The 24,765-nt window shown below is 37.6% G+C and overlaps 1 protein-coding gene across 1 annotated transcript in view; it reads right to left on the bottom strand.

Moving 5' to 3' along the window:
- TRDN (triadin) overlaps positions 1–17,975 on the bottom strand; it is a 217,612-nt gene extending 199,637 nt beyond the window's left edge. The window contains exon 1 of the mRNA XM_074151019.1: positions 17,455–17,975. Coding sequence (XP_074007120.1) covers positions 17,455–17,476 — 22 coding nt within the window. The 5' untranslated portion in view covers positions 17,477–17,975. The remainder of the gene's footprint in view (positions 1–17,454) is intronic.
- Between the last annotated feature and the right edge of the window lie 6,790 nt (positions 17,976–24,765).

Below are 24,765 nucleotides of genomic sequence, written 5' to 3' on the forward strand. Positions count from 1 at the left end.
AAAAAACCAAATCACTTCAGTGACTGTATCCATACTCTGCATCCTTCCTCCTGCCAGCCCAAACCTGTCAGTGGTTGTGACCATATCTGAGAAATTGCTAGCAATAACTGACTTTCACCCACAAGTAAATTGAAAACAAATGAGACTATTAGTGAGTTTGTCTTGTACCCATAGCTAAGCCTAGGGAACTTCTCATATTGCTAATTTTCACACTACCATATTCTGAACAAACAAACCCAAGAGAGTTGCTCAAGAGCAGAATGAGTAGCCTACAGATTGGTTCAGGGACTCTTGCTTTTGTGAGCTGGAAATCAGGCCCCAAACTCTCCCCATCTGATTTTATCTACTATAAGGGACCAGAGATTGACCTGCAATTTAAATCTTCCTATCACACCTCTTCAGATTTCTGCAGAGTAAATGAGATAAAATAATAAAGATCTCAACTGACCAAACAGATACAAGACTGAACGGTCTCCAATTTATCCCAGAGATAAACGCCAAGAAGTGGTTACCTGGCTACACTATTTAGCTCCAGAAATTGAGACATTCTCTACAACAATTCCTAGAAATATTCATCACCAGGTGTTGAGCTATCCATGTGGCATATAAAATGAAACTTGAAATTGTTGGCAAGCCTGGATTAAGATGTATTCATGAGGAAGTACAGTTCCATGCCTCTCCACTACTATTTGTCTGAAGAAACTATGGAATCCAACTTCAGCTTTTGGGAGTCAGCTATGACTTTTCTTGCAAAACTGAGTGCATGAAAAGCAGTATTTTGGTGTGTACACTTAAAAAAGCTACTTGTTTTATTTCCAAACTGTAAGTGAACTTCCAGTTTCTACATCAAATATAACTTGAAATGTCATGTAAGTTGTATGATAGCCATGGAAATATGCATGGAAGACACCAAGAAGTACAAGGTTATTAAAGTATATTTTTGTGTGTGTGTCTTATATCAGTGTTATTATATGAGCAGGATATTTTCTTTGTTTAGTCTTTTCTGGTGTACAATAATAGCATTATACAACTTTTGTGATTTACAGAGAAAGAATCGACAGAACTATCAACTGATGAACGTAGCTCAAAACTTTCCTGTTTCCTACAAAAAGCGCTAAGTAATTTTCCCACATGATAAAGTAAATCCACATCCTAAATGAATGCTTTTTTCAAGTATATATGCCGCAACATTCTGTATTAGTTTTCCGCACAAAGCAATAATGACATAATTTTGAAGCAACTTTTTTTCACTAAACAAAAAATTGCCAATGTTAGTACATGTTCCTAATGTAAATATCTCTATTTTTTCAGCATTAGTTTGCTGAATCATAAAAGTAAAAATGGCTTTTTCCCTACCTCCTTGAAAATGTAAATATTTATCCATATGAAAGTTATATTACCTGAGGAGCATGGTTTTGGTATAAGATTCAGGCCTTAGAAAGGAAAAAAGAATTTTGATCCATGGTTTAATTGTTAAGTTACTCAGAGAAGTGACATCTTAATCTTGAAAATTATTAATATGAAAGATTTACTTGTAGGGTAACAGTCCTTTAAACATATTCAGTGACAGATGAGATAAAAATCTTCTCTGAATTCAAAGATATCTAAATCAGAAGAGGATTTATTTTTAATATCTATTTATATAGAATATGTCTAAAATATTTTTTATCCTACTTACATTAAGCTTCTAAGCATATAACCCGAAACAGGGAGAATGCATTAATGCATTCCCTGTGCCTTTGTAATATGCATGAAACAAAAATAATCTCTACTGAGAGACATATTTGTGAAATTATTTTAACAATGTAAGATTCAAAATTATAGAAAACAAATTCAAACTACACATGCTTGTGCAGAGCATAGCATGTTGCAAAATGATCATTAATTTTAATTCACTCTCATTGGATTTTTCTAATCAGCACTAGCATAGAAATGGAATAAAAGTGTTGAAACACCTCTTAGTTGCACTCTCTGGGCACGTCTCTGCCTTATGCATGGATGGGGCATCTATTTACTTATATTTTTGGAATGTGAATCTTTCTGAAGTTCATAGTCCCTCTGAATTCCTGTGTCTGCATTAAAACACTAGACACTGAGACAAAACAGACTTCCACCTTATTTGGTCATGGAAGACTGATTAACATCTAAGCGAACTTCACAAGAGCAGTCCTCAAATCTCAGTGACATATCTTAGAACAGATGAGAATGTTTCCACCTTTTAATGGCATCAGTCCAGAAAGCATTCATAATGTTAAAGATTCACCTCAGATTTTATTCTGAATTAAGGAGAGCCTCCATCTCAAGGTGCCCCTCCACGTTGCTCTTGCTAACTGGAACAGAAAATGAGCTACACCAGGGAAAAATTTTGACCTGGTTGGATGACAGTTTCCTTATTTCCTCCCATGGATTCTAAATCAAATAACCTTTAGCATCTGCTGTACACATGCACAAAGTCATCACAAAACCATTCAGCTCTCATTCACAAGCTGTAACACCTCCCCATGTACTCTGTAATAGCAGGAGCTCCAGTATTCCTAGCCCACAGCAACAGCAGGTGCTGCAAAGCTTCCACCCAGCCTGAACGCCTGCATACTCATCAGACACTTGCAGGACCTCTGTGATGTCCCTGGCATCTCGCCCCAACCTTAGTTCTTTTGTGCTTCACTTCCTGACGCTCATGGTGATAGGAAAAGAGAAGAACAAAGTTGCATACCTATGCCTGAAGTTCAACCAGCATGCCTGAAAACGATATCTCAGCATATCGGTTCTGATTTCATCCCACTTTTTCATCCAACAGAAAACCCCTTTTGTTCCTTAGCAATGAAACAGAGAGAGCAGCTGAAAGGTCATTTTTCAGCCTGGTATTGCTTTCAAAACTCCCTGTGCTGTATTCACAAATCTAGTAAACTCAAATGCATCCATTTAAACACAATGCTTTCCTATTTACTAAAGCCTCACATAGTCTCAGGTCATATTCAAAATGTGCAATTCTATTCTGGGTATTTTTATAGCTTTCCAAATCTGGATTTATTTGCACCTAGTCTTCTAACATTTATCTTCCCCCCAGCTCACCCTCTGATGTAAGGCCAAACTATTTTCATCTGAAAGAAAGGAAGTGACAGAGTGATTAAGTGAAGAATGAAGGCCATACTGGAAGTCTGGCAGGAGGTAGAGCTGAACCTGGGTCTCCTGTTCTAACTTCTGGCTCATTGCTCCTCTACATTGCATAATGTTTAACTTAATTTTTTCACAGGCTTCCTCTGAGTGTAGTTTGTCTTCTTTGCACATCTTTTAAAGCCATTTATACACATTCAGCATAAGTATAAAGTTTCTTGAAATATTTCCATCTTGGATTTTAAGAATACTAAAACTACTGCTATTTTCTCATTTCAGAAAACTTTCAAGCAATTCTCTGGTGTTGCTTTAATATTAATACAGCAGTCTCAACTTATAACTTTGTCAGTATAATGAAAAGAGATAGAGATGTCCTCTGCAGATGTATAAGTTGATAGTCCTTTCTAAATTTTTAAGAAAGCTTGAGAGCTACTTAGTTATTCTGTATACATCTTCGCAAGATTTTGCCGGCTGTTACATTCTGGTCAAAGGCCTATTCATCATCTAACCTTTCTTTATTAATTTCCTTTTCTATTATATCAATAGAATGCAGCTTCAGCTGTAATTAGATAAGTGCTAATAAATAAAAAATGTGTACTTTCACATTTATTGAAGAAGAACATTTATATTACAGTCGATATTTCAGCCTTGCAGCTTACATATATTCTTATGGTCACGTAACCAATAATCTTACTAGCACAATTCATTCCCAAAAAAGTACAATACATTCAGAATGCTATTAAAGTATTATGGTGGAAGACAAGAATAGACTCAAAGTGTATTTAAAATTATTGAATGACTAATAATGAATAACATTCACAATATGAAATAGAAGTAGGCCATAAGACATTGTACTATACTTACTATAAGTTTTCTTGGCTTTTTATTTAAGGTAGTGCTTTATCTAAATCTCAGGCTAGGCGCCATACAGGAAGTGTGAAAGAAACTCTATAGGATGTAATTCTTAAAGAACTCTACCCACATACTCCAAAGCAACCTGTACGCTCCCCAGGACCTGCGCAGGCAGGGTACTTTTGACAGGTAAGTGGAGAAAAGCTAAAGTGCCTTTAGGGTTCTTCCACCATTGGGAACTGTGACAAAAGGTTCACACTATCTAACCAGGCAAATAAGACTTAAACATGACATCAGTCTTATTTACAGCTAAGCCTGTTTCCAAGTCCAGATCAACAGGTCTCTCCTGCTCATCTTGCTGATCAGGGCAGGAGTGGTACTGTTAGCTTTTAAGGGATATTCATAAGACATCTGTTGGGGCAGAGAGCTAGAACATTTTCCTTGTGACCAAACAGGCAGGTGCAGGCTAGATTTTCTTCCCTCCATTTCTAGGAATGCTCAGACCTGGTGGACTACAATCTGATAGAGTCCCTTGGGTATTCATTCCTCAGAGGGTGCTGTTCCTTAGCAAACCACTACACAAATAGACTTGGAAGACCATTAAACGTCAGGAGCTTCTTAAAGACCATTCCAATGGTCAAGTACTGAAAATATTACTAAGGCTGCAAGCTAAGAAAGTGTAAGATCTTCTCGCCATGGAAAAAAATGGCTAGGATTTGTACTATGCACAATGTAGTTCTGTCCCAGCTGATACTAATTGCAGGACCCTGTGAATTGAAGTATCACCTTTAGTCAGCAGCTACTTCTCTGCAGAAAGAAGTTGAGATTAAAAAGAGTTAGAGTGCTGAAGCACTTGCAGATACATCGAGTGGAAATTAGGGGCAGGTAACTTTCATATAGAATAAATTCAGGTGATAACTTTGGAAGGGCACAAGCCATGAAAATGGTATTAGTACAAGAGATCCACAAAAAATTAATAGTCCATGTGTTGGAAAGTTCACATTATTCGTATCTACGTCCAAAAAAAGTGTTCATGAAATGCTGGTTATAAATTATTTTATTCTTCACTGATTTTATGACTTCCTTACCTTCCCACTTCATTGCCCTAACATCTAAGCAAGTCAGAAACAAAAACAAAAGTTTCTGCAACCAAAAGTCAATCAGCAACTTATCAAGTGATAATAGACTAAAAATATATGCTCTTTCACATAGAATGTGCTCTTCTTTTTCAGCTGATGAGACACTAATGTAGTTCTAGTTTTATCCAAAATCATTGAAAATATCATTTCCAATCACTGTGACAACAAAAGGTAATATTTCTACATTTAATGCAGCAGAAAAGCTTGTTTCTTCCAATTGAAAGAATGAAAGGCATAAAAGAAGATGAAAGATTGAAAGCAAACATAGATATGAAGTCCTGACTGTAGTTGAAAACAAGAGAATCTTTTCCAAACCCAAATTCAGATTTAGCAAACTTCATGTAGGCAACTTGCATCAAAGACCTGACTAAGTGCACCTACTTTTTGAAGACTTAGAATTATTCAATTAGACAACGTGAAATAATTCTCAACAAAACCTTAAAGATAACAAGGATTGTGTTAGCTGTAATAGCAACAATAGTGATTTCAAAGGTATTGACTGGACTTATTCAATGAGTCCACAAATGTAAAAGAGTTTGCAGTAAACGTAAGAAGTGGAATAAAAAGAGGACTGACAGAGAAAAAGGTGGAATGATATCTTCAAGAATATGAGTCTAGAGAATGTATCCTGTAAAAGCACAAACGTGCTAGCTGAGTTTTCATTCACACTAACTTAAGCCAGTGAATCTGTGGGAAGATTGTTTTCACTTGTATATTCCTTAGAGACAGCTGACAAAAGTTGGTTTAGTCAGGAAATTATTGAAACAACTATTATGATAAAATAAACTTTAAAAAGTACTCTGAAGTTTCTGAAGTTTACAGTACGATTCTGCAAAATCACAGAACTTAAGACAAGGTGCAGTTCTTTATGAAGGCCACTAAGCCTGAAGGTTTTAACATCTCCATTTCTCTGTCTGCACAATATTTTAAAGTGCATTAATGTTGTATCTTGTGTTTAATTTAAATTTACTTAAATAACGCATGCACTAAAAAGGAATGTACATACCTTTGGTATCACTTACATTCAAAGATAAGAACTGAGACAAGAAAGAGGAACATGGTGTACAACCAGGACTTCACAGGCTTTTGTAAACACTCTCTTTTTTAGCACACTTTACACATTTTTTTTTTTTTTGATACCTATTCTTTTGCAAAAAAGAAAAATATCTGGGGTTTTTTTCAGTTGGTTGGTTGGTTTTTTTTCAGTTTAGAGACTGATCATAGTACATAGTAAACTACAGGCTGTTCACCAGGTATCTGAGAAAATGAGTACTGCAGAAGAATATCTAGGGATTTTTTCTAGGGACAATAATTTCACTGTTGATTTCTAATTCTTCTTATTAATCGTAACCATTTGTTATGTCCTGTGTGCCTACGTGACCTGGAATTCAGACTTCTGCATAATTTTTGCAGGCATCCTACAGGACAAGAGGAAAGATCTCCCTTCCTGCTTATTCACATAAACATTGAAAACCAGGGAGAGATAGAATTGTCTGAAAATGAGATTGCTGGGCTAGAAAACAGACACCTAATAGCATTAGAAGGTCGTTTTTGTAGCCACTTAAATAATTTCACCTGGCAAACAGCTGCCTCCTCTAGTGGGATACAGTTGACACTGGAATTGCTTCGATGAAACTGATGTACATCCCTTTTTCAAGAGAAGATGCAATCCATATCTGTGTACATGGGCATTTTCAGGGAAAGAAGGAACATCTGGAAGTTAAAATTGTGTTCATGTTTGAGAAATGCCAAGAAAATGTAAACAGCTTAATGAAAGAATAAAGGAAAAAGTGGCTGAATCTGCAGATACAAACATCATCGATTCCCTGTAACTAAACATTAAGTTGCATTCAACATCCCTTAGAGCGGCTCAAGGCCACAGAGAGAACAGCAAACATGGGTTATATGCAGTATCTAAAGAAAGATCACATTATGAAAGAAATCTTGAGCTTTAGGCCTGCAAAAAGACTTGTCTAGTCTTAAATTTAGGGACCTATATTCCAGGGTCTGAAGCCTTACTGTTAAAACATTTATTTAAAGAGCAATTTCTGCTATGGTGAAAAATTCTTTCAGAATATGAAGATTCCCGAGACTCGAGAATCACTGTACGTACAAGAACTGAGAAGCACTATTGCTGCCTGTCCTGCTTGGAGTAGCGGTGATTTGAGACAGCAAAACTAATAATTTAGTAGACAGGATGATCAGGGGAAGAACCAAAGGTGGAGAAAGGGAAGAATGATGGTAGGTTGGAGAGGTGTGTGCCTATGGGAAGCATGGGCTCAGCCGCCATCCTCCCTGCAGCTGGGGATGTGGGGCCACCACAGCCGGCTAGCACTGGGAGGTGAGGTGTCCCACTGCAAATGGCACTGGCATGGGGCAGTAAGGAAGCTCGTAGGTCCTGAAGCCCACCAGATATGGCCACCTCCAGCAGAACGCAGAGTGAAGTATTCTCTTTTCTTCTTGTTTGGGTTACTTATGTTAAAAAACCCAGCCAGGAAGCAGAAAATACAACACATGATTTATATACCACAATAGCACAGGTAAGCACTAAAAATTCTCTCAAGAATTTTAATGTTAACTTTTGGAGAGTTGTATAGCTTAATTTTTACTTTACTAGAACATGAAAGCTTAACATTATTACCAGGAGGACTTTATTCTCTGAAGTATTAAAGAAATCAAAGAATCTTTACAAGTTAAAATTATTGTAAGATTCTAGTGTAGAGACTGTTTCTTGCCACATGAAGTAAAGTCATTAATTCAATGTAGTCCTGACGTCCAGGCACTACCACAGTACATAAACAACAGAAAAAAAAAAGTAGATCCACTGCCACTTTATAGCTCTGGCAGCCTCTGCAGATGCGGTATTATTTCCGGTTTCCTACGTTTAGCATGACACACTGAAGAGAGGAGAGCAACCATGTTGCAAAACTAACTTAGTCATTGCATCTCTTCTGTGCAACTGCCTTTAGCACTTCACAGTGTGAAATGCATTAGCCTATACTGGGCAACAAATGAAACCATGGCAAATATATTCTTAAAAGAAACTTCCCGCTAATTAGTTTTTAAGACAAAAACCTGGCCCTCATCATTGTTTTGCCTGTATAGTTGAAATTATCTTAATTCATTAACTCAGGCAAAATTGCACATTGCCCCCCTCCACCCCAATACACTAATATCCGCATATGCACGTTCTGAAGCCTTGTCAATATTTGTAGTTAACTTTGGAAAGCAAAAAGGCTTTCCTGAAATTGCATTTTCACATATTTGTCGCATGTTTGTAGTAATTTCAGAATTACTAAGTTTTCTTCTTTCCAAAATAACAGCCACCTAGCAGTTTCCCTTGTGATCTTTCTTACAGGAGCTCTGTATAATTCACTAAAAGAAAACAACAAATCACTGGAAACCTCTCCTTCAACAGCAACTTTCAGGCAAAATATAAATTGTATTGCAAAATCTATGGCTTTCTCACTTGTGATGAATGCAGGGACTAGGCATGGAGGTGTGTCTCTGGGCAGAGGGTCCTGCTGCACTTGGTTTTGGAAAGGGCAGAAAGAGAGACTAGGTTGGGAAAGAAGAGTTTTGGCTGTTACTGATCTGGAAATTCATCACTTCATCTGGTTTATTAACAGCAGAATAAAGCATTACATTCCCCAGAGTATTTCAGGTGGCTTTTATGCAAATTACAATGTTTAGAACAAGAGATGCATTTTAGGATAAACATATCCCACATGGATTAATTCTGCTTGGGTGTCTGATAACAAGGCTATTCTTGCTGTGGGAAAAAAAAAAAAAAAGAGCTTGTATTTAGTTTTGAGTTGAAATGCCTCTTACTAAAGTGATAAAGTTATCAAACATATTTACAGATTAAAAAAAAAAGAGAAAAGAAGCTTTTTGAGCCATTCCTTTTTTTGAAGGAGGAGAAAACCTTGTATTGTCAGAATTCACTCTTTACTATCAAAAGAACACCTTCATTGGCTTTACAGCTTGTGACACAAACTAAGAGCAGAATATGTAGTGCTCCAAGTGATAGGATGTAGTCAGCCACCTAGTCGTGTAGCTGTCCCAGGCAGACAGGGGTCACATTCAACCTCTATCATGGATCTTCTCCTATAAATAGTATTATAATACTAGTCCTGATGAAAAACCAAACCAAATGAATAGTAAATATTTAAAGGTGTGAGTCTAACTTTGGATATCTCCTTGTGAAATGCTCACATTTTTTAATCGTATGATGAACTGTGTTGCAACAAAATCTCTAGGAATAAGAGGAGTTGAAGTTTTCCCTTAAAAAAAAAAAAAGCAATTGCAATTATACTGAATTCATGTTATGATTACAGTTTAAATATTGGTGTTATAAAACTATGAAATGTATATATCCCAAACTCTATCATATACATATGATATCACCTCTTTGGGATGCTAAGTTGTATCCTATATCATATATGCTCATGTACCAATTCAGTTCACTTCAGCAGGAGTTACACAGATAGACCTGTAACCCAAATAAAGGTTCTACCTGTTATAGGAGGAAAAGGTCAAAGCAAAATGAAGATCTTAACGTTTCAACAGATGTATTAAATTATGCATATAAAAACAGTAAAAGAGTTACCAGAAAACTATATTTATGGTAATTGTGTCAATTGTGAATAACCTCTCAGCAAAGACTGAAACAAGATTTAGCCTTCCTGACATGCACAGAGAACTACAACTTAAATCTACATAAAAGAATATAGGAAAAAAATGAGCTCATTTGCATACCAAAGAAGTCTACAAAGGCTTGGGTTCATTGTGCTTTTGACAAGGCAAAGGTACAGAGATACTTTTGAAGCTGTGAGAACATAAGTATGTACAGGGAGAAGCAGGTCTTCACTCATTACATATTTGTAGAGGATTTTTTAAAACTACCTTTAAGATAGGAAGAGGAGACTTCTCCAGTGAGAAAGCTTTTCTGTGCCTGGCATTTTATAGTTTCCTTTCTTATGGTAAATGCCTTTGCATGGCACTCAGCAGAACTTTTAGGCCAGAGACAAGTTCATACTGTGCTGTAGGACTGATTCTAAAAAAAGCCCAAATCAGCCACAGGACTCAAGTGAGGCTTATTCAGGACTTAACGCTACAGCTTTTCATTCTGATTTCTAAGGGCAAAAGCCAGCACTGACCATGATTTTGAGCACCTGAACTGATTTGACTGAAATTGTAACATAGATAGGTCTTGGCATATGAGACCATTCAGGGTGAAAAAACACAAAATTGTATCTTCTACAGCTTTTTTTTTTGTTTAGCCTCCTGTGCATTATATCATCTGTTTTGTTAGCTCAGCTCTTTCTAACTAGTCTGAAGAACAGTACAGCTGTTTACTGTGTGCTTTACCATGTTCCTGCAATTATGTTTTGCATTTAGAGAAGGGACCAGAGTTTCATCTCCTGCATATTACCTGCAGTATTATCAGATCTTGGAAGAAGAAGGGGAAGATAAAAAGGAAAACTATTACAGAGCAAAAAAAGTGCCAGAGGCTATGAAGAAAAGGGCAGAATGTGGGATAGGGACAAGATGCGTTGGCAGTGTCATCTGGTGTCTCTGCTGCTACCTACTAGTGTTGCTATCTCTATTAGTCAAATATTTGGTAGCCATGTACTTGCTTCATAATTCCTAAAATAAACTTACTTACATAAATCAACTGTGCTGTAGGCACATATTAGGAATAAAACTAGACGCTAAATCTTGCTGGTCCCTTTTGACCACATACTGCTTAAACACATTCCTACTCAGGGATCTAAAGTCTGAATGGTCACGTCTCACTGCACCAAAGCAAGATTTATATAAAGACACAGGGATAAGTCTAAAATATGAAATAATCACAATTTCTGGTAAAAATGTTTAAAGCTGACAAGAGAACATGACAGTGGGATCATACGGATAAGAAGTATAGCTAGTTGTCCACTGCTTTAAGTCTTTAGATGCAGCGACTTCACAGTGACTTTATCTGCTTCATGTTCCCTGTTACCAGTCTGATCTGCTAATGTAAAGGAGTAAGGATATTAAGCCTGTAACTGTAAATTCTCTTTGACCATACCTTTGCATTGGTTTGAAATTATTGCCAAAGCACTGTAGAAAGAAACATTGCTAGTGTTTTACACCTATCTACACATCTACAACTACTGGAGACATTTCAATATTAATCTTTAATAATTCTCCTATTTAAGCCCCACTTAAGTGATACTGCAGTGGGGGAAAGCAGGGAATATAATTGTTGGTCCGTTTTGAATCACAAGCTGAAGTTTTCTTTAAATGCTTTTAAAAAATAATATGAAATTAAGAAAACCTGTGCTAAGGACAACACTTTTACACTACTCTTTATTGAAATCGCTTTTATGTAAACAAATAGCTATGATCAAGTCCTTATAGTTGCGAAGAAAGTTAAAGAAATCACTGAGCTGTTGGAAATCACTGGCTAAGCATATGTAGTCAAATTAAACTAGTTGTGGTTTTGAGAGTATAATCTATTTACAAAGGCAAAGAATACGTTTTTAATTTCAATTTATTTTACTATTTGAACTCAATTATTATTTTATTCTATGTCAAGAAGTAATTAGTTTTTTTTTTTAAGTAGAAAATATGTTTTCTTTCTCTAACCTTTGAATAAACATTGTATGAAAGAAAATGATGTCTATCAGTTATACATTCCTGTTGGATGCAATGGCCAGAAACCAAATTACAAATAGTATTATATTTGCTTAATAAATCACTTAGCTTATCAAAACAGGTTCTATTTAAAATTGACTTTTCCTACATACCCAGTAAAATTACAGTACACAAATAAACAATTTTAAAATGCTGGGCTTGCACCATTTTAATTGAATTCCAATTTCCATCCTAATGAGCCTTGACAGAAATCACAAGTGAAAATGAAATCATTATCTAGTAAAGAAGAAATGCACCATTTACCATTCTCTATCATTTAAAAAAAACATGTAAAGACTAAGAATCTGGATAAATAGCTCCAGAATTATAGAATTGTTTACTAGACAGACATTTAGGTTATCTTTCTCTCTAAGAGTAAATGGCACAAATTTAGTGAGAAAGGCTCTATTCAGTCACCATAGTAGTAATCAGCCAATGGGAATCAGCGCCTCTTTTCCATTCTTTTGGGAAAAAGAACGATGGACTCATGCAAAAAAAAAAAAAAAAAAAAAACAACCAAAAAGACTAAAACTGTTGTTTTGAAATCTAGGTTTCTTGTTTGTTGATTTACATCAGTATTAAGATTGGTGACTTAAAGGTTTTTCAATCGTTTTGATTTAAAGCAATCCATCTCCTACTGCTTTAAGCATGGTCTAAGCTCGTAAAACGAGCACTGTCCACTAGCTCAGTCTGCTTAAACAGAGCAGAAACCAGCCAATATCAGCCTCAGAAAGAAAAGGAAAGCTTCCGCATTTCTGTAAGCAGCTGATCTGTCTCAAAGAGGGTAACTCTGGTTTCTCCGTCCTCAGTGTGTCCTGGACTGAAGCCACACCTGCATTATGAAACGTGTTTTAAACTAAACCGGTTTCTGCTTTCTAGAGCAGAGCAGTAAAAGTATCATGAATCCACCTCTTACTCAGTGCTTACTTTGTAGGCAATGGGTAAAAGTACTCAAAATATCTATAGACTAGATTTTTTTTTTCACAGAGTAGGTACCTGAAGTTGTAGAGTAGGGCTTTAGAGAATGTAAGTAGTTGCACAGACTTAATTTTTACATCAGTGGGAACTGATCACCCTAATAACTTGAAAATGCTACTAGGCTTTTAAATATATTTCTCATTATACAAGTAAACTTAAAATATGTTCCTAATACTTATAAGAACAAGGTTCTTTTAAAAAACCATGAATAGATGGTCAGACACACAGCCCCAGCTGTTTGCACACAAGTTAACACTTGTTAACTGCACACACACTTTTAGCACTTTAGATGGACTAGCATCATGACTCATCAGCTTAAACCTTTGATTTATAGGTTTTAAGGATCCCTACTGTCCATAGTAAGTCGACTTTTCTAATGGTGTACCTAAGGTAATGATACGTTAAGAGTTTCTCTGTACCAACCGAACACGCACAGATACCATACCAGCTGTGAGTAGCAATGTCCACAAATTCTTAAACCTAAAACATAAGCTAACAGATTTGGCTTCATACTTACTTGCCTCAACAGGCTACAAGAAAGCACCAGGCTGCAGTCAGCCTTGGGTGTCCAGGTCCACAGACAGAGCGGAATCCAAGTTTTGCAGAATTTCAGTGAGAATTGGGAGCTTCTGTTCCCCGCAAAGACTGACTTTATTAAGGCAGTCCTGGAGTTTCTGACTTCTTGTCTCTCTAGGCAATTAGGCTGTTGACTTTACCTGGTACTCCTGAACAAGAGCAGACTGCTTACTTCAAAAAATTATTGCCAAAATTGTTACATTTTCCTTACCCTGATGCAAAAGGCATACTATCAATATTGAAAGCCAGAAAAAGACGACATCTTTTCATTTTGCAAATTCACTTGTTGCAAATAAATTCTATAGAAACCTCTTAACTCAACCCTTAAACAGCAGTCTGACTGGAGACTAGGAGATATTTCACATACCTTTAGCCATCAAAATGAATCATCTAATCCAATTTATTCATCTAGACCCCTTTTGCAGTCGGCACAACTAGCACCTCTAGCAGCAACTCATGAATTACCATGAGAAATAGCTATCATCTCCCTCTTGCCCAAAGTGTGACTTCGCTAAACTTTTTGCCAACTGGAGACTGCTGATAGCTTCTGGCCATCACGCTCGCGAAGCCGTCATGATTTTAACCTCTGGCTCTTATGCGTTATTTCTCATACTTTATCAGTTCCACGTATATTAATCTTCAAGCATACAGACCTTGTTAAATTTACCTTTTGAAAAGGTTTACATCTTAAAACTTTTCATAGTTACCAAACAGCCTGAGAAAAAGACTGAAATCCGGAAGTTAATTTTGATTTTGTCACTGACAAGCTGTGTGTGGCCCCGGGGCTAGCCTGTCTCCTTGCAGCCTGCTCCGAGACAGAGCAGTTGCACAGCTCTCAGCAGCAAAATAAGGACCAAATCATGACTCATTGTCACATTTCTGTTTGACTCCTGCTTCCCTCTTGCTCCACTGGGGAAATAAGTTGTGGCAGACAAACAGCTGGCATATAGAAACCTTGTCTTTCTTGTCTCCTCACCTCTCCAGATTAGATCAGTGTACAGTCTCCGGTGCACTGCATCAGGCAGAGCTAAGCCTCTGTTCATTCCTCCCTGCGTGGGAGGATAAAGTGCCAGGGGACAGCCATCAGCCTTGCACTGTGACCTGCAGAAGATTGGACTAGAAGGGACCAACTATAGGGCTGCTGCTGGAGCTATTGCGTACACACAGATTAAGCTGTACATTGGCAGAAGAGGTGCCAGGCTTTGTATTCGTATTTCAGTGGTGGCAGCTCTAACTACATCTGCCGTTGAGTCCAGTTCAAGCCCCGTGTTCACGAACACAGCAGAGTAGCACAGTTAGATTACCTGTGGCTTTCTAGGCAAGCTCTGAAGTGGATCACAGTAAAGTGCCTGACGATTACAGAATACTCAGTAACAGTTGAAATGTAATAATAATAACAACAACAATAACAATAATATCCTGAGAATGTTGCAAAGACAGAGTACTTAGTATCTGTACTAAGATTTTTTTTTGTATACAATCTCAAAGACTTCCACATTTTAACAGTACATTTTTGTGGTTGCAATTACATGTAATATGAGGATGCTGAAGATAATCCTTTGGAATCTTCTCCTAAATATTTGCCAGCAGGAGACCTAGGTCCTGCCAACTTTCTAATGACATTTATAAACTGCTGCCTTCAGAGATCTCCTTTTGTCTTTCACCGGGTACACTTCACCAGTATTTCCACAACTAATAATTTGTAGCTGTGGAAATGAATAGGCAGCACATGTAGCTTGCGATGCCAGTAGACAGGCCAGGATCATTGTTTGCTGGCTATTTTTTTAAGCTACTTAGTCTCGTTGTCACTACCGTGATGTTGACCTGAAAGAGCACCCCACCAGCCCTATGGATCTGTCTCTGAACAGACTACAGTATTGACATGGGCTGTCAGAAAAAGATAGCTTGAGATGTGCACCAACAGTATCAGTCTGCCAGGGCTGGACCGTCTCTCTAAACCAGCAGCCATGCTGGTTGGTCTTTGACGTGTCAGCATGGCACTCCAGAAGGCAAGGAGCCCAACAGGGTAGCTGGTGTGTGGCTGACAGCATAAAATAGAGTTAAGAATACCTACCAAAAGGAGAAAATAATTTAATCCCAATAAAGTCAAGAAGACCCCAGCAAATCATGGGCTGGCATGCAGCATAAAACAAAATAAAATCAAAAAGGAATTGTGTGAAGCAAGAGGTATTTTAATTGTCTTTTATTTGTCCAAACTATATGTTGCTAAAGTTTAGATTTGAACTTTCAGATTGCCTTGTGAATGCTCGCAGTAGCCCCAGAGGAAAATAAACTGCTGTGAAACATTAGCCCCAGGCTGAATTCTTAGTTTTCTGCTATGAGTAAAATTTCCATCTAGTGGATCCAGAGTTTCAAAAACAGCCAATTAACATAGGTCCATTCCAAATATAAAAACAAACCAAACCTAACCTAACCTAACCTAAATTATATGGCTTATTTACCTGTCATGCTGAAGGTCAGGTTACTGTGGAGCTGATGCCCTTTGTCACCTGAAGTCTATTGCTTTGCACAGAAAAAACACAGAAGACAGACACAGAATATGACAGCTAAGGAACACCTGTAGAAACACTATAAAAGCACTATAAAAACATTTTCAGACTCTTTATTTTATTTTAGGGTCTTTCATTTTCTTTCTTTAATAAGCTAAGTGATTGAAAAGCCAGATGCAGACTGATTGAAGTCTTCTGGTTTTGCTATTAATTTTGGACTAAAAATATTGCTAATTCTGATTTTTTTCACTTGGATGTACTTCCATACTGCTCCTCTGACACTGATGTTATTAATACATGCATTTTGGAAAACAAATATAATTTCACAGATTTCTCTGATAGCAGCTACAATATAATGACTATTTCCACCAAACCTAGTTTAAGAATACACAAATAAACTAGTGCTAGCATTTGTGTTCAGGCTGTCAGGCTGAACCACCTGTTTTGACAGTATTTCCTGCCAGAAGCGAATTATAGATCCGTCCAACTGCTGATTAAAAAAAATCATACACACATCGTCTCCTTGCTGTGCCTAACTAGACATTAGGCAAGGAGCATACAATTTGACATAGTCCTAACATGAATACTTTAGAAGACAACGGGCTCGCTCTCTCTCTAATAGTGCTAAATGCAGATCCTCTCACAAATATTAACAATGAAAAATGGAAGATGAAAAGTACAACTTTCATACACTGAAATGCCACATAACCTTGACAAGTAGAATAAAAATAACTTTCAGAAGACTGTTTAAAAGCTTTTTTTTTTTGGTGTGTCATTATTAAATTCTGATAAACAGTGGAGTAATCCACACCGGGGGGGAAAAAAAAAAAAAAAAGATTGGAATGAAACTTAACTAAAATATTCAGGATTAAATTTAAAGAAAGTTGCATTTTAAATATATCCCCTGTCTGACTGAGGCTGATAAAATATTGTTATGCATCTAAAATGTTATTTAAATATGAATGGTCAGGAAATATTAAAGTACATGAAATATTCATATTTTAGAATATGTATTTATTGGTTAATACAATTCGTTTTCATTCTTGCAGGCCTAGCTCTGGCGTACTTATTTCAGCACAACTTTCAGTGACTCCTTTAGAAGTTTACCTGCAGAGTGAATAGCTTTTACCCTTCAGTAACTTCATCCACAGTTCACAAATACTCCGTGCTCTTTATAGAAAAATCAGGGCCGCCAAATGAAGCTATTCTGACTCTGGCAAACCTCTGATTATAACGGACTACCAAATTTTTACCTGAGCAAAGGCTTGAGGGTGGAACCACCTGACATTCAGATGTTCTCCTTCTTGTATCACTCTAATGGAGCTGCCTGAACAGTGTTCTGCAAATGATTCTACCGCTATTTTTAGAGGTGTACAGAGATCTAGCTTCAGTAACTAGTAGAAACTCAGACTATAGGAGTAAAAAAGAAAAAAAGAAAAGAGAGGGAAGAAAAGTAGAAAGCAATTTAGCCACCGAAATGAAATGATCCTGGAGTGAAAACATTATTTTCTAAGAGCAACAAATCATATTGACACACTGGCTCAATTACACTGTCAAAGTACGTATAATTTTTGGTTAATTATATTTGAAAATAGTTACCGTACCTTCTGCTGTAATCTCGGCCATGATGATGATGGTAAGAGATACTCTGTTAAAAAAGGTCAAGATCTACTGTGGCAGCTTAGATAGTACTTCTGGGTTGCTGGCTCTTGCAGGAGCTGCAGAATGAGAAGAGGGAGGTCCTCTGCTTTTTCTAATTCTGTTACTTCTTCTTTTGCGCCCCTCTGAACTTTGTTTCCTCTGCAGACTCCTGCCCTCCCTGAGCAACCTAGGGCCTTCCAGAGGCAACACTTCAAGCTCAGTCTAAAGTATCAGCTTCTAACAAAAATAGCCATGCCTCACAGTGAATCTTCAGCATGTTTTTTTTCCAATATCCTAAGAACCATGCACGCTACAAATAAAAAGGCCCAGCTCTAAACAGGACAGGAACACATGGAAAGGCAGCAAAAAGCAAAAGAACTGGGAAAGAACTGTTTAATGCTCCTGCAGCCTTGCTAACATAATTGTAGTTCTTTGGAGGGTATGTCAGGAAACATGAAATATAGAGTTCAAAGTAACCTTATCCACCCCAGCTCAACTTTATTCTTAGCACACTCAGTGCTTCACACATTCTTCCTGGCCTTATTTGGTTTGGGGAGGGTCCTATGAAGCTTACTGCTGACTAAGGGGGAGGGTAAATTTAGGTGGTTTTCTCCACTTCGATTCTTAGTCACAGTTCAGAGCCAATTAAGACACCACTTTAAACCTATTAAATTGGTAACTTCTTCAGTTTGGATTTTTTTTGGTACTCTGCTGTTTTGCTGAAAATTATCATGCATACCTGTGAAGTTCATCTAAGTATTACAGAACACTGTTAAAAATGTAAATAGTAATAGTTGATATACCCTGAATGCATGAAAATATATATATATATGGAAAATATTAAGCAGATAAGATTTTTTCCAGGTCTAATTCATGGAAACAAACAGGGCAAAAAATCTGTGATTTTAAATCAGGTTTTACCAAACTGAAAACAAGTAGACTTTTAAATAAATTTAGAAGAACGAAAATATTAGCAATTTAAATATCAATAATTTTAAAACCTGACCAATCTTTTCATTGCATTGCTGGCAATTTCACAGCTGTGGAATTATGTATGTGGGCAAGAGCTTGAAAATTAAATTAGCAAAAAAGTGCCTTTGAGCCAGCATACCTCTACATAAATGTCATCGTCACATGAAATCAAAAACCATCTTAACCAGTTCTTACTAGGGAACCTATAGTCAGCTCGTCTCCACTACATGGGCTGGCATTTGCACTTCTCATCTTCCCCCCAGCAGATAGAAGCACCTGGCTCTGTGGCAAAGTATAAGGAAAGGAATCTGTTTATCCAGTGCACAAGATGCAGAAGTGAATGCTCACTGAACAGTTCTTCCCTCTACTCTAACACGCTTCAGATCTGCCACGTCTGAAATGTTAGTCATTTCTAGCCAAAGCTTACAATTAGTGCTCCATCCCCTTTCTTCATCAGCTCCACTGACCAAATCTTTTGCACTGACAAGTTTTGATTACTCAGTGCTCAGTAGTCAGTGCTTTTCTGATCATCCTCTTAACCCTCCATTTGCTCCTTTACCCTGTCCTTCAGAAGATCCTCCTCACTAAAGCTGCTGAAAAGATTTTAGACAAAACCTTAGTCCTTCAAAAAAACCCCTTTCTTGAATAGTGAAATATTCTGTGGAATCACATTCCCATCAACAAAACAGTTGCCTACAATGGCTCGGTGGTTAGTAAAGGGTGCTAGGATGTGTGATACTAAGGCAAAGCCCTTGTCCTTTGTAATTACTTCTCTCTTTTCTGCTGGAGCAGTGCCATTTTACGTGAACAGTTAAATATTTTGGTCATCTGTATTTTGACAGCTATGCTACTTGCTTAAGATGTGAGAGGCATCATCTCAGATGAATACTCCAAGCACAGAGCTAATGCATATTGTGAAGCAAGGATGGCTTTCACTTGTATTACCGTTCAAAGTAAAATAAAATAATAAAGGCTCAGTATGAGTATGTGAGAAGGGAGAACTGGGGAAGATATTAATGTATGAATTTTGTTCTTGTTCTATGTAGCAAGCTCCTGAGAATGTGGAGATTATACCCACACATATCTGCTTGTATAACTGTATCTGTATGGTTGTCTGTCCCTCACTGTTTCCATTTCAGCTCCTACCACCTGCCCTCTCGCCTCCATGCCTTACTTCCTTTGCTGCTATTTATGCTCACCCTCAATCATGGGCTGATATTCTGAAACCAAAATGTAAGAGCAGAGGAAGTGAGAGAATTCATCTGGAAATCAATTTTCCACAACATCAGCCTAGTGGCCAGAAAGAGAACTGCTTGGTAGTCTCTGCATCCCTTGTAGAGGCAAAATATTCATTCTGGGAAGCAGGCAAAAGCTGTCATATGCACAACTGTGATAGAATCATAGAATGGGTCAGGTTGGAAGGGACCTTAAAAATCATTGAGTTGCAACCCCCCTGCCATGGGCAGGGACACCTCCCAGTAGACCAGGTTGCTTATCTTACAGGTATAGCTCTAGGCAACTACATTGGAAGTTACACAGATGCCTCCTTTAAGGGGGGCAAAGTCAAGGGTGCTGGATGTCATTTTTACTGGAGATAATGGCATTTGCAAAAATATACAGAACTAAGGTAAACCACATTCTGCTTCTGTGTATTTGCGCATACATTGAAAAATGAACATTACCACCTGAAAATTATACAGAATATCTTATTTCTTCTTTGGGAGCCTAAGCAAGGGGAATTTTTTTTTTTTTTTTTTTTTTAGGGCTGCTTAGAAGTTTTGTTAAAATTGAAGTTTAGCAGCTGTCTTAAGTTTAGGAATTTCTTCTACACTCATTTGTGAAATTCATATTATGCAGAAGGCCAGCACAAAATCTATACAGCTCTTCATCTGACAAAGTAAACATTAATTCCCTTACCGAGCTTATATATTGAACCTGACCCAGAATGCATTTTGGTGGGAGCCTTCTCTGTCAAACCCAATAAGAAAGCTTCTTTTGTAAAATGCCCTTTCTCTCTCCTTGTCCATATTCCAAACAAAAACAAAATTCAAAAATGTAAAATTACTTTGGTTCTTGCAAGTGATATCCAAACCTGGACACACACAATTTCTCCTTGTTTCCTTCCCATCAGGTCTCAGGCACAATGTGAAAATGCTCTTGGTTCAAGTGTCCTGGCATCAGATCTCACATTCAGTGGTGATGGAGGGAGTTGTAGCAGCAGGATAATTGTCCCTCCCTACACCAGATTCCTGAGATATACAAGCTTGTGTTAAAGAAAATAAAAAATGAGGGTTCTGTTTGCTATGTAGTTGGCTGGATAGGGAATAAGTAACAATCTTATGAAGAGGGGAGAATGAAGTACTGTGCTGCTACAGATGTCTGTGTGTAACCATGTGCCTTGATCTCAGGTAACATGTATTTCAGTGAGAGTCCTAACTGATAAATCAAAGAAAAGCAATTATTTGAACATTTTCTTTTAGGAAAATGTCAGAGGTTGACTATTTTACAGAATATAATACGAACTCTTCTTTTAGATGAAAAGTTGTGTTGTTCATATAATCGAATAAGTACACAAATACTTTATAAGCTGATTTCTGGACTGCCTTGATGATATTAGTAAAAAGGGAATAGGGAAAGACAATAGATCATGTTGAATTACTAAGTAATGAGAGCAGAGACTTTCATACTGATACAAGGAAGTATTTGAGGAATTGAGTAAAACCGTCAGTCAACAAGAAAATGCAGAACAATATTTGAGCCTGCCTGCTAACACATTACCAAGGAATTCTCAGAGTTCAGTCCTACAAAATCAAACTAAGCGAAAGAAAAGGGCTTTGTATCTCGGCGCAGGCTCAGCAGCACAGCAGGGTCAAGGAAAAGAAACTTAACCTTAACTCTGATTTATCTGATGAATCCTGGGAGTACATAGTTATCAGAAACAGCAAGTAATCAACTGATAAGAAGTAAATATAGGATAGAGATATAACGCTAGGGAGTGGGTGTATGGTATTGAATCCAGTGAATTGTAAAGACACATGCAGAAGCAAATATAGGATTAGAGTGATGTCTGTCACTGAGCTTTGACGTGCATATGAGGAAAAATACTAGTATTTGTTTGAGGCATCAGCTGGTTTCCACTGAAACAGACGTTTCCACTCCTGTTTTTTTTTTTTTGTTTGATTTTTGCTTAGGAATATTGTTACTTATAGATGAAATTTTCATTCAGTCTCAGTGGTAAAACCCTGTGTTTTTCAGTATGAATAGGGGCACACATTCATATTCTGATGCCCTTGAAGTCCTGATCAGAGATGTAGTTGTGACCTTCTATGGACCATCACACAACTCTAAAGTAATTGTTTTCCATTTGTGATTGATATTTCATGAGTAACAGTTGCAAGATTTTTGGAATCAGCATGACTAAATTATAGACTTATTTTGGATATCATAAAGTACACCCAAATTACAGAACTAAACCAGACCTAGGTGTTGTATCTGATTTAGGTTAAAGCTTGGTATATGTTTAAACATTCTCATAAAACTGTCTGCATCATTTTTCAGTTAGAGTTGCATACATAGTACCTTTAAACAATTTCTTCTTTAATATGTAGGAGACAGTTGAACTCTGTAGTAGATCTGTCCTGTATTTAATGTGAACAACTGACAGACAGTTAAGAAACCCTGTCTCTGTAGGCAGACTGGTCTGAATGCAAAGCAGCCTCTGCCTGGTGACAGCTGACAAGCACACAGGGGTACATCACCTTGGCACTCTGAGCTCATTAAGGGGCATTTGGTAGGTTAGGTTTCACAAAAGGAAATTACTCCAAAGCTATGTGTGAGAAACTCAGCAGGTACAAAAGAAAATATCTATGATACTGAGCATTCCACCTTACCATAGACAATACTCCCGATTAGACATCACACTGAAAAATTGCTGATGTAACCTCAGTCTGGGCGTGTGACTGAATAAGAACAAGGATCAGAAATATATCACACAAATATATGTAGCAAAAGAACTAAATTGTTCCTGAACTTCAAATTTCAGACCCAGCTCCAAATTTCCACTGATAGATTTCAAGTTTGTCTTCAGACCTTACTCTTAAAAAAGTTTCAATGGAAATCAGCATATAAAATACATTTTTTTTTCAGATATGATCCATTGCCAAAAAAAGATGAAAAGAAACACAATTTTGGACAAAGGTCTGATGTGAAAAGACAGGCAAATATATATTCTTATGCCAAGTGCTTTGGAAAAAAGATGGGGTAAAACTAACAGGCAAGTATCTTCAATAATGTGAACCCTTTTTGGAACATTCAAAAAGAGTGGCTCAGCCTGACCTTCACAGCCAAGGGGAGTGAAGGTCACACACACGCACACACGGGGAAAATTCACCTTCTTTTCCATTTAATGGCTTATTCTTCTGCTTGATATGTTACGTTATGTACCACGTGTTCTTAGACACTCAGACTTGACTGGACTTCCCGTAGTGACATTAGCAAAGGATTCTCCTTGTAAGTAACTCCAGTCAAAACCTCAGGAGGCCCATCCGGATTTTGACTCTTTCTTAACTTTTCTGAGAGCAGGCTCTCAGGATCCAGGCACAGTGAACTAAAAGCCACTTCCAAGCTAAGCATCATTTTTTTTGAAATGCAATAGTAGTGTGGAAACAGGCTCAAGACAGCAGAAGGTTATTCAATCTTGCAAGTTTAAACTTCCTGCACAGTTAAGCAGGCCTTTTTGTCCTGGATGTCCCTGTGTATAAGATACAGTTGCATCTCTAAGAGGGGCCCTGCAGACTGTGTGTGTCTCCTGTGGGTTTTTAACAGCAGGTTTCTCTGTTACTCCTAGGTCTCTGTTTGCCCTGGGACATTAGGACCTGCTTGACTTATGCATTTCCACAGATGGGATGAATATCAGCTCCTGGCAGTGGATAAATCATTCTTTGACTTCTGTAATACAGAAGTCTGCAGCTAGAACTAACCCTTTGTCTACTACCGTCGTCATAGAATCATCATAGAGTGGTTCGGGTTGGAAGGGACCTTAATGATCATAGAGTTCCAACTCCCCTGCCATGGGCAGGGACACCTCCCACCAGACCAAGTTGCTCAGTCAGTCACCCACCCAGCAACACAAACTTTTGATGTGAAATACTCAAGAAAAACTGGCATCTGTTATTTGTCACAAATATACAGAGAGACAGATACAGAAGAAAGGAGAAAAAAAATATAAAGCAGGCAAAATATTTCATTAATTATCAGCTATAAGAAAGAAATTACATGACAGCAACCAGATTTATAAAAATATGTTTGTTTCAACAATAGCTATCATTTTTCTTTGCATTTCCTTTTTCCTTCCTCTCTCATTCTAGCCAGTGTCTTGGACAGATCAAAGTCAGAATTGCAGATGAAGAATCCATTTTACTATTATTATTATTTTAAAAAAAAATCTAAATGGGAAGATTTCTCATTAGGCAATTTAGCCTCTTTACAGGATGAAAGTGGAACATATGAATTAGTAAATTCAACCTTGTCGGTGCTGACAGCTGCAACTGCACTGGAAAAGTTATGTCTAAAAAATAACAGATCTTTTAAAAGTAGAAATCAGTTTGAGCATTAATATTTTTACCACTCATCATAGCAGATATATACTAATTTTCCTTGAATAGCGTATCACCATTTGTCACTGTCAATCACACTAGATTCCTGTCCAAGCTCCAACATATGTCGAAAGTCAACTTCCTAGTGCAAACTATAAAGAATATTTGTCTCAGAAGCAGTTACTGAAAAGACTTGCTAAGTCTTCCTTGCTCCTCTCTCCCTGAAAGAGCAGAGATAGACCAAATGCAGAGGAATACAATGATTCTAAAGGGACAGTTAAACCATGGTGTTTTTTTTTTCAAATTCACAGTTTAAATAAAAATAAAAAGTATTACCCCAGAGACACAGAGTAGAAGATCCTCAGCTGCGTTCCCAGAGCTCGGAAGGCAAGGCAAGGACATCGGGGACTTTTGGAAGTTCCCGGCTGCATTCCCAGGGCCTGAGGAAACCGTGCTGCTCTGGTACAACTGGCACAAACTGCAGCTGCCAAGGAGCTGTTGGCAGGTGTTCCCTGTGGGGCGAAGGGGCTCGGGAGCCAGATTCAGCAGAGCAGGACGTCAAGCTGTTGTGCCACCGTAAAACAATCCAGACTGGGACACAAGTGTTTTCTGCATCAGGGGGATTTGACCTCCAGTATGAAGGTTTATGCTTGATTTTATTTTGTGGGTCTTGGAAATTATTATATCTGCACTTGTGTATTTGAAATT

This window comes from Numenius arquata, chromosome 7 (genome assembly GCF_964106895.1).
Source record: "Numenius arquata chromosome 7, bNumArq3.hap1.1, whole genome shotgun sequence".
NCBI classification, from domain to species: Eukaryota; Metazoa; Chordata; class Aves; order Charadriiformes; family Scolopacidae; genus Numenius; species Numenius arquata.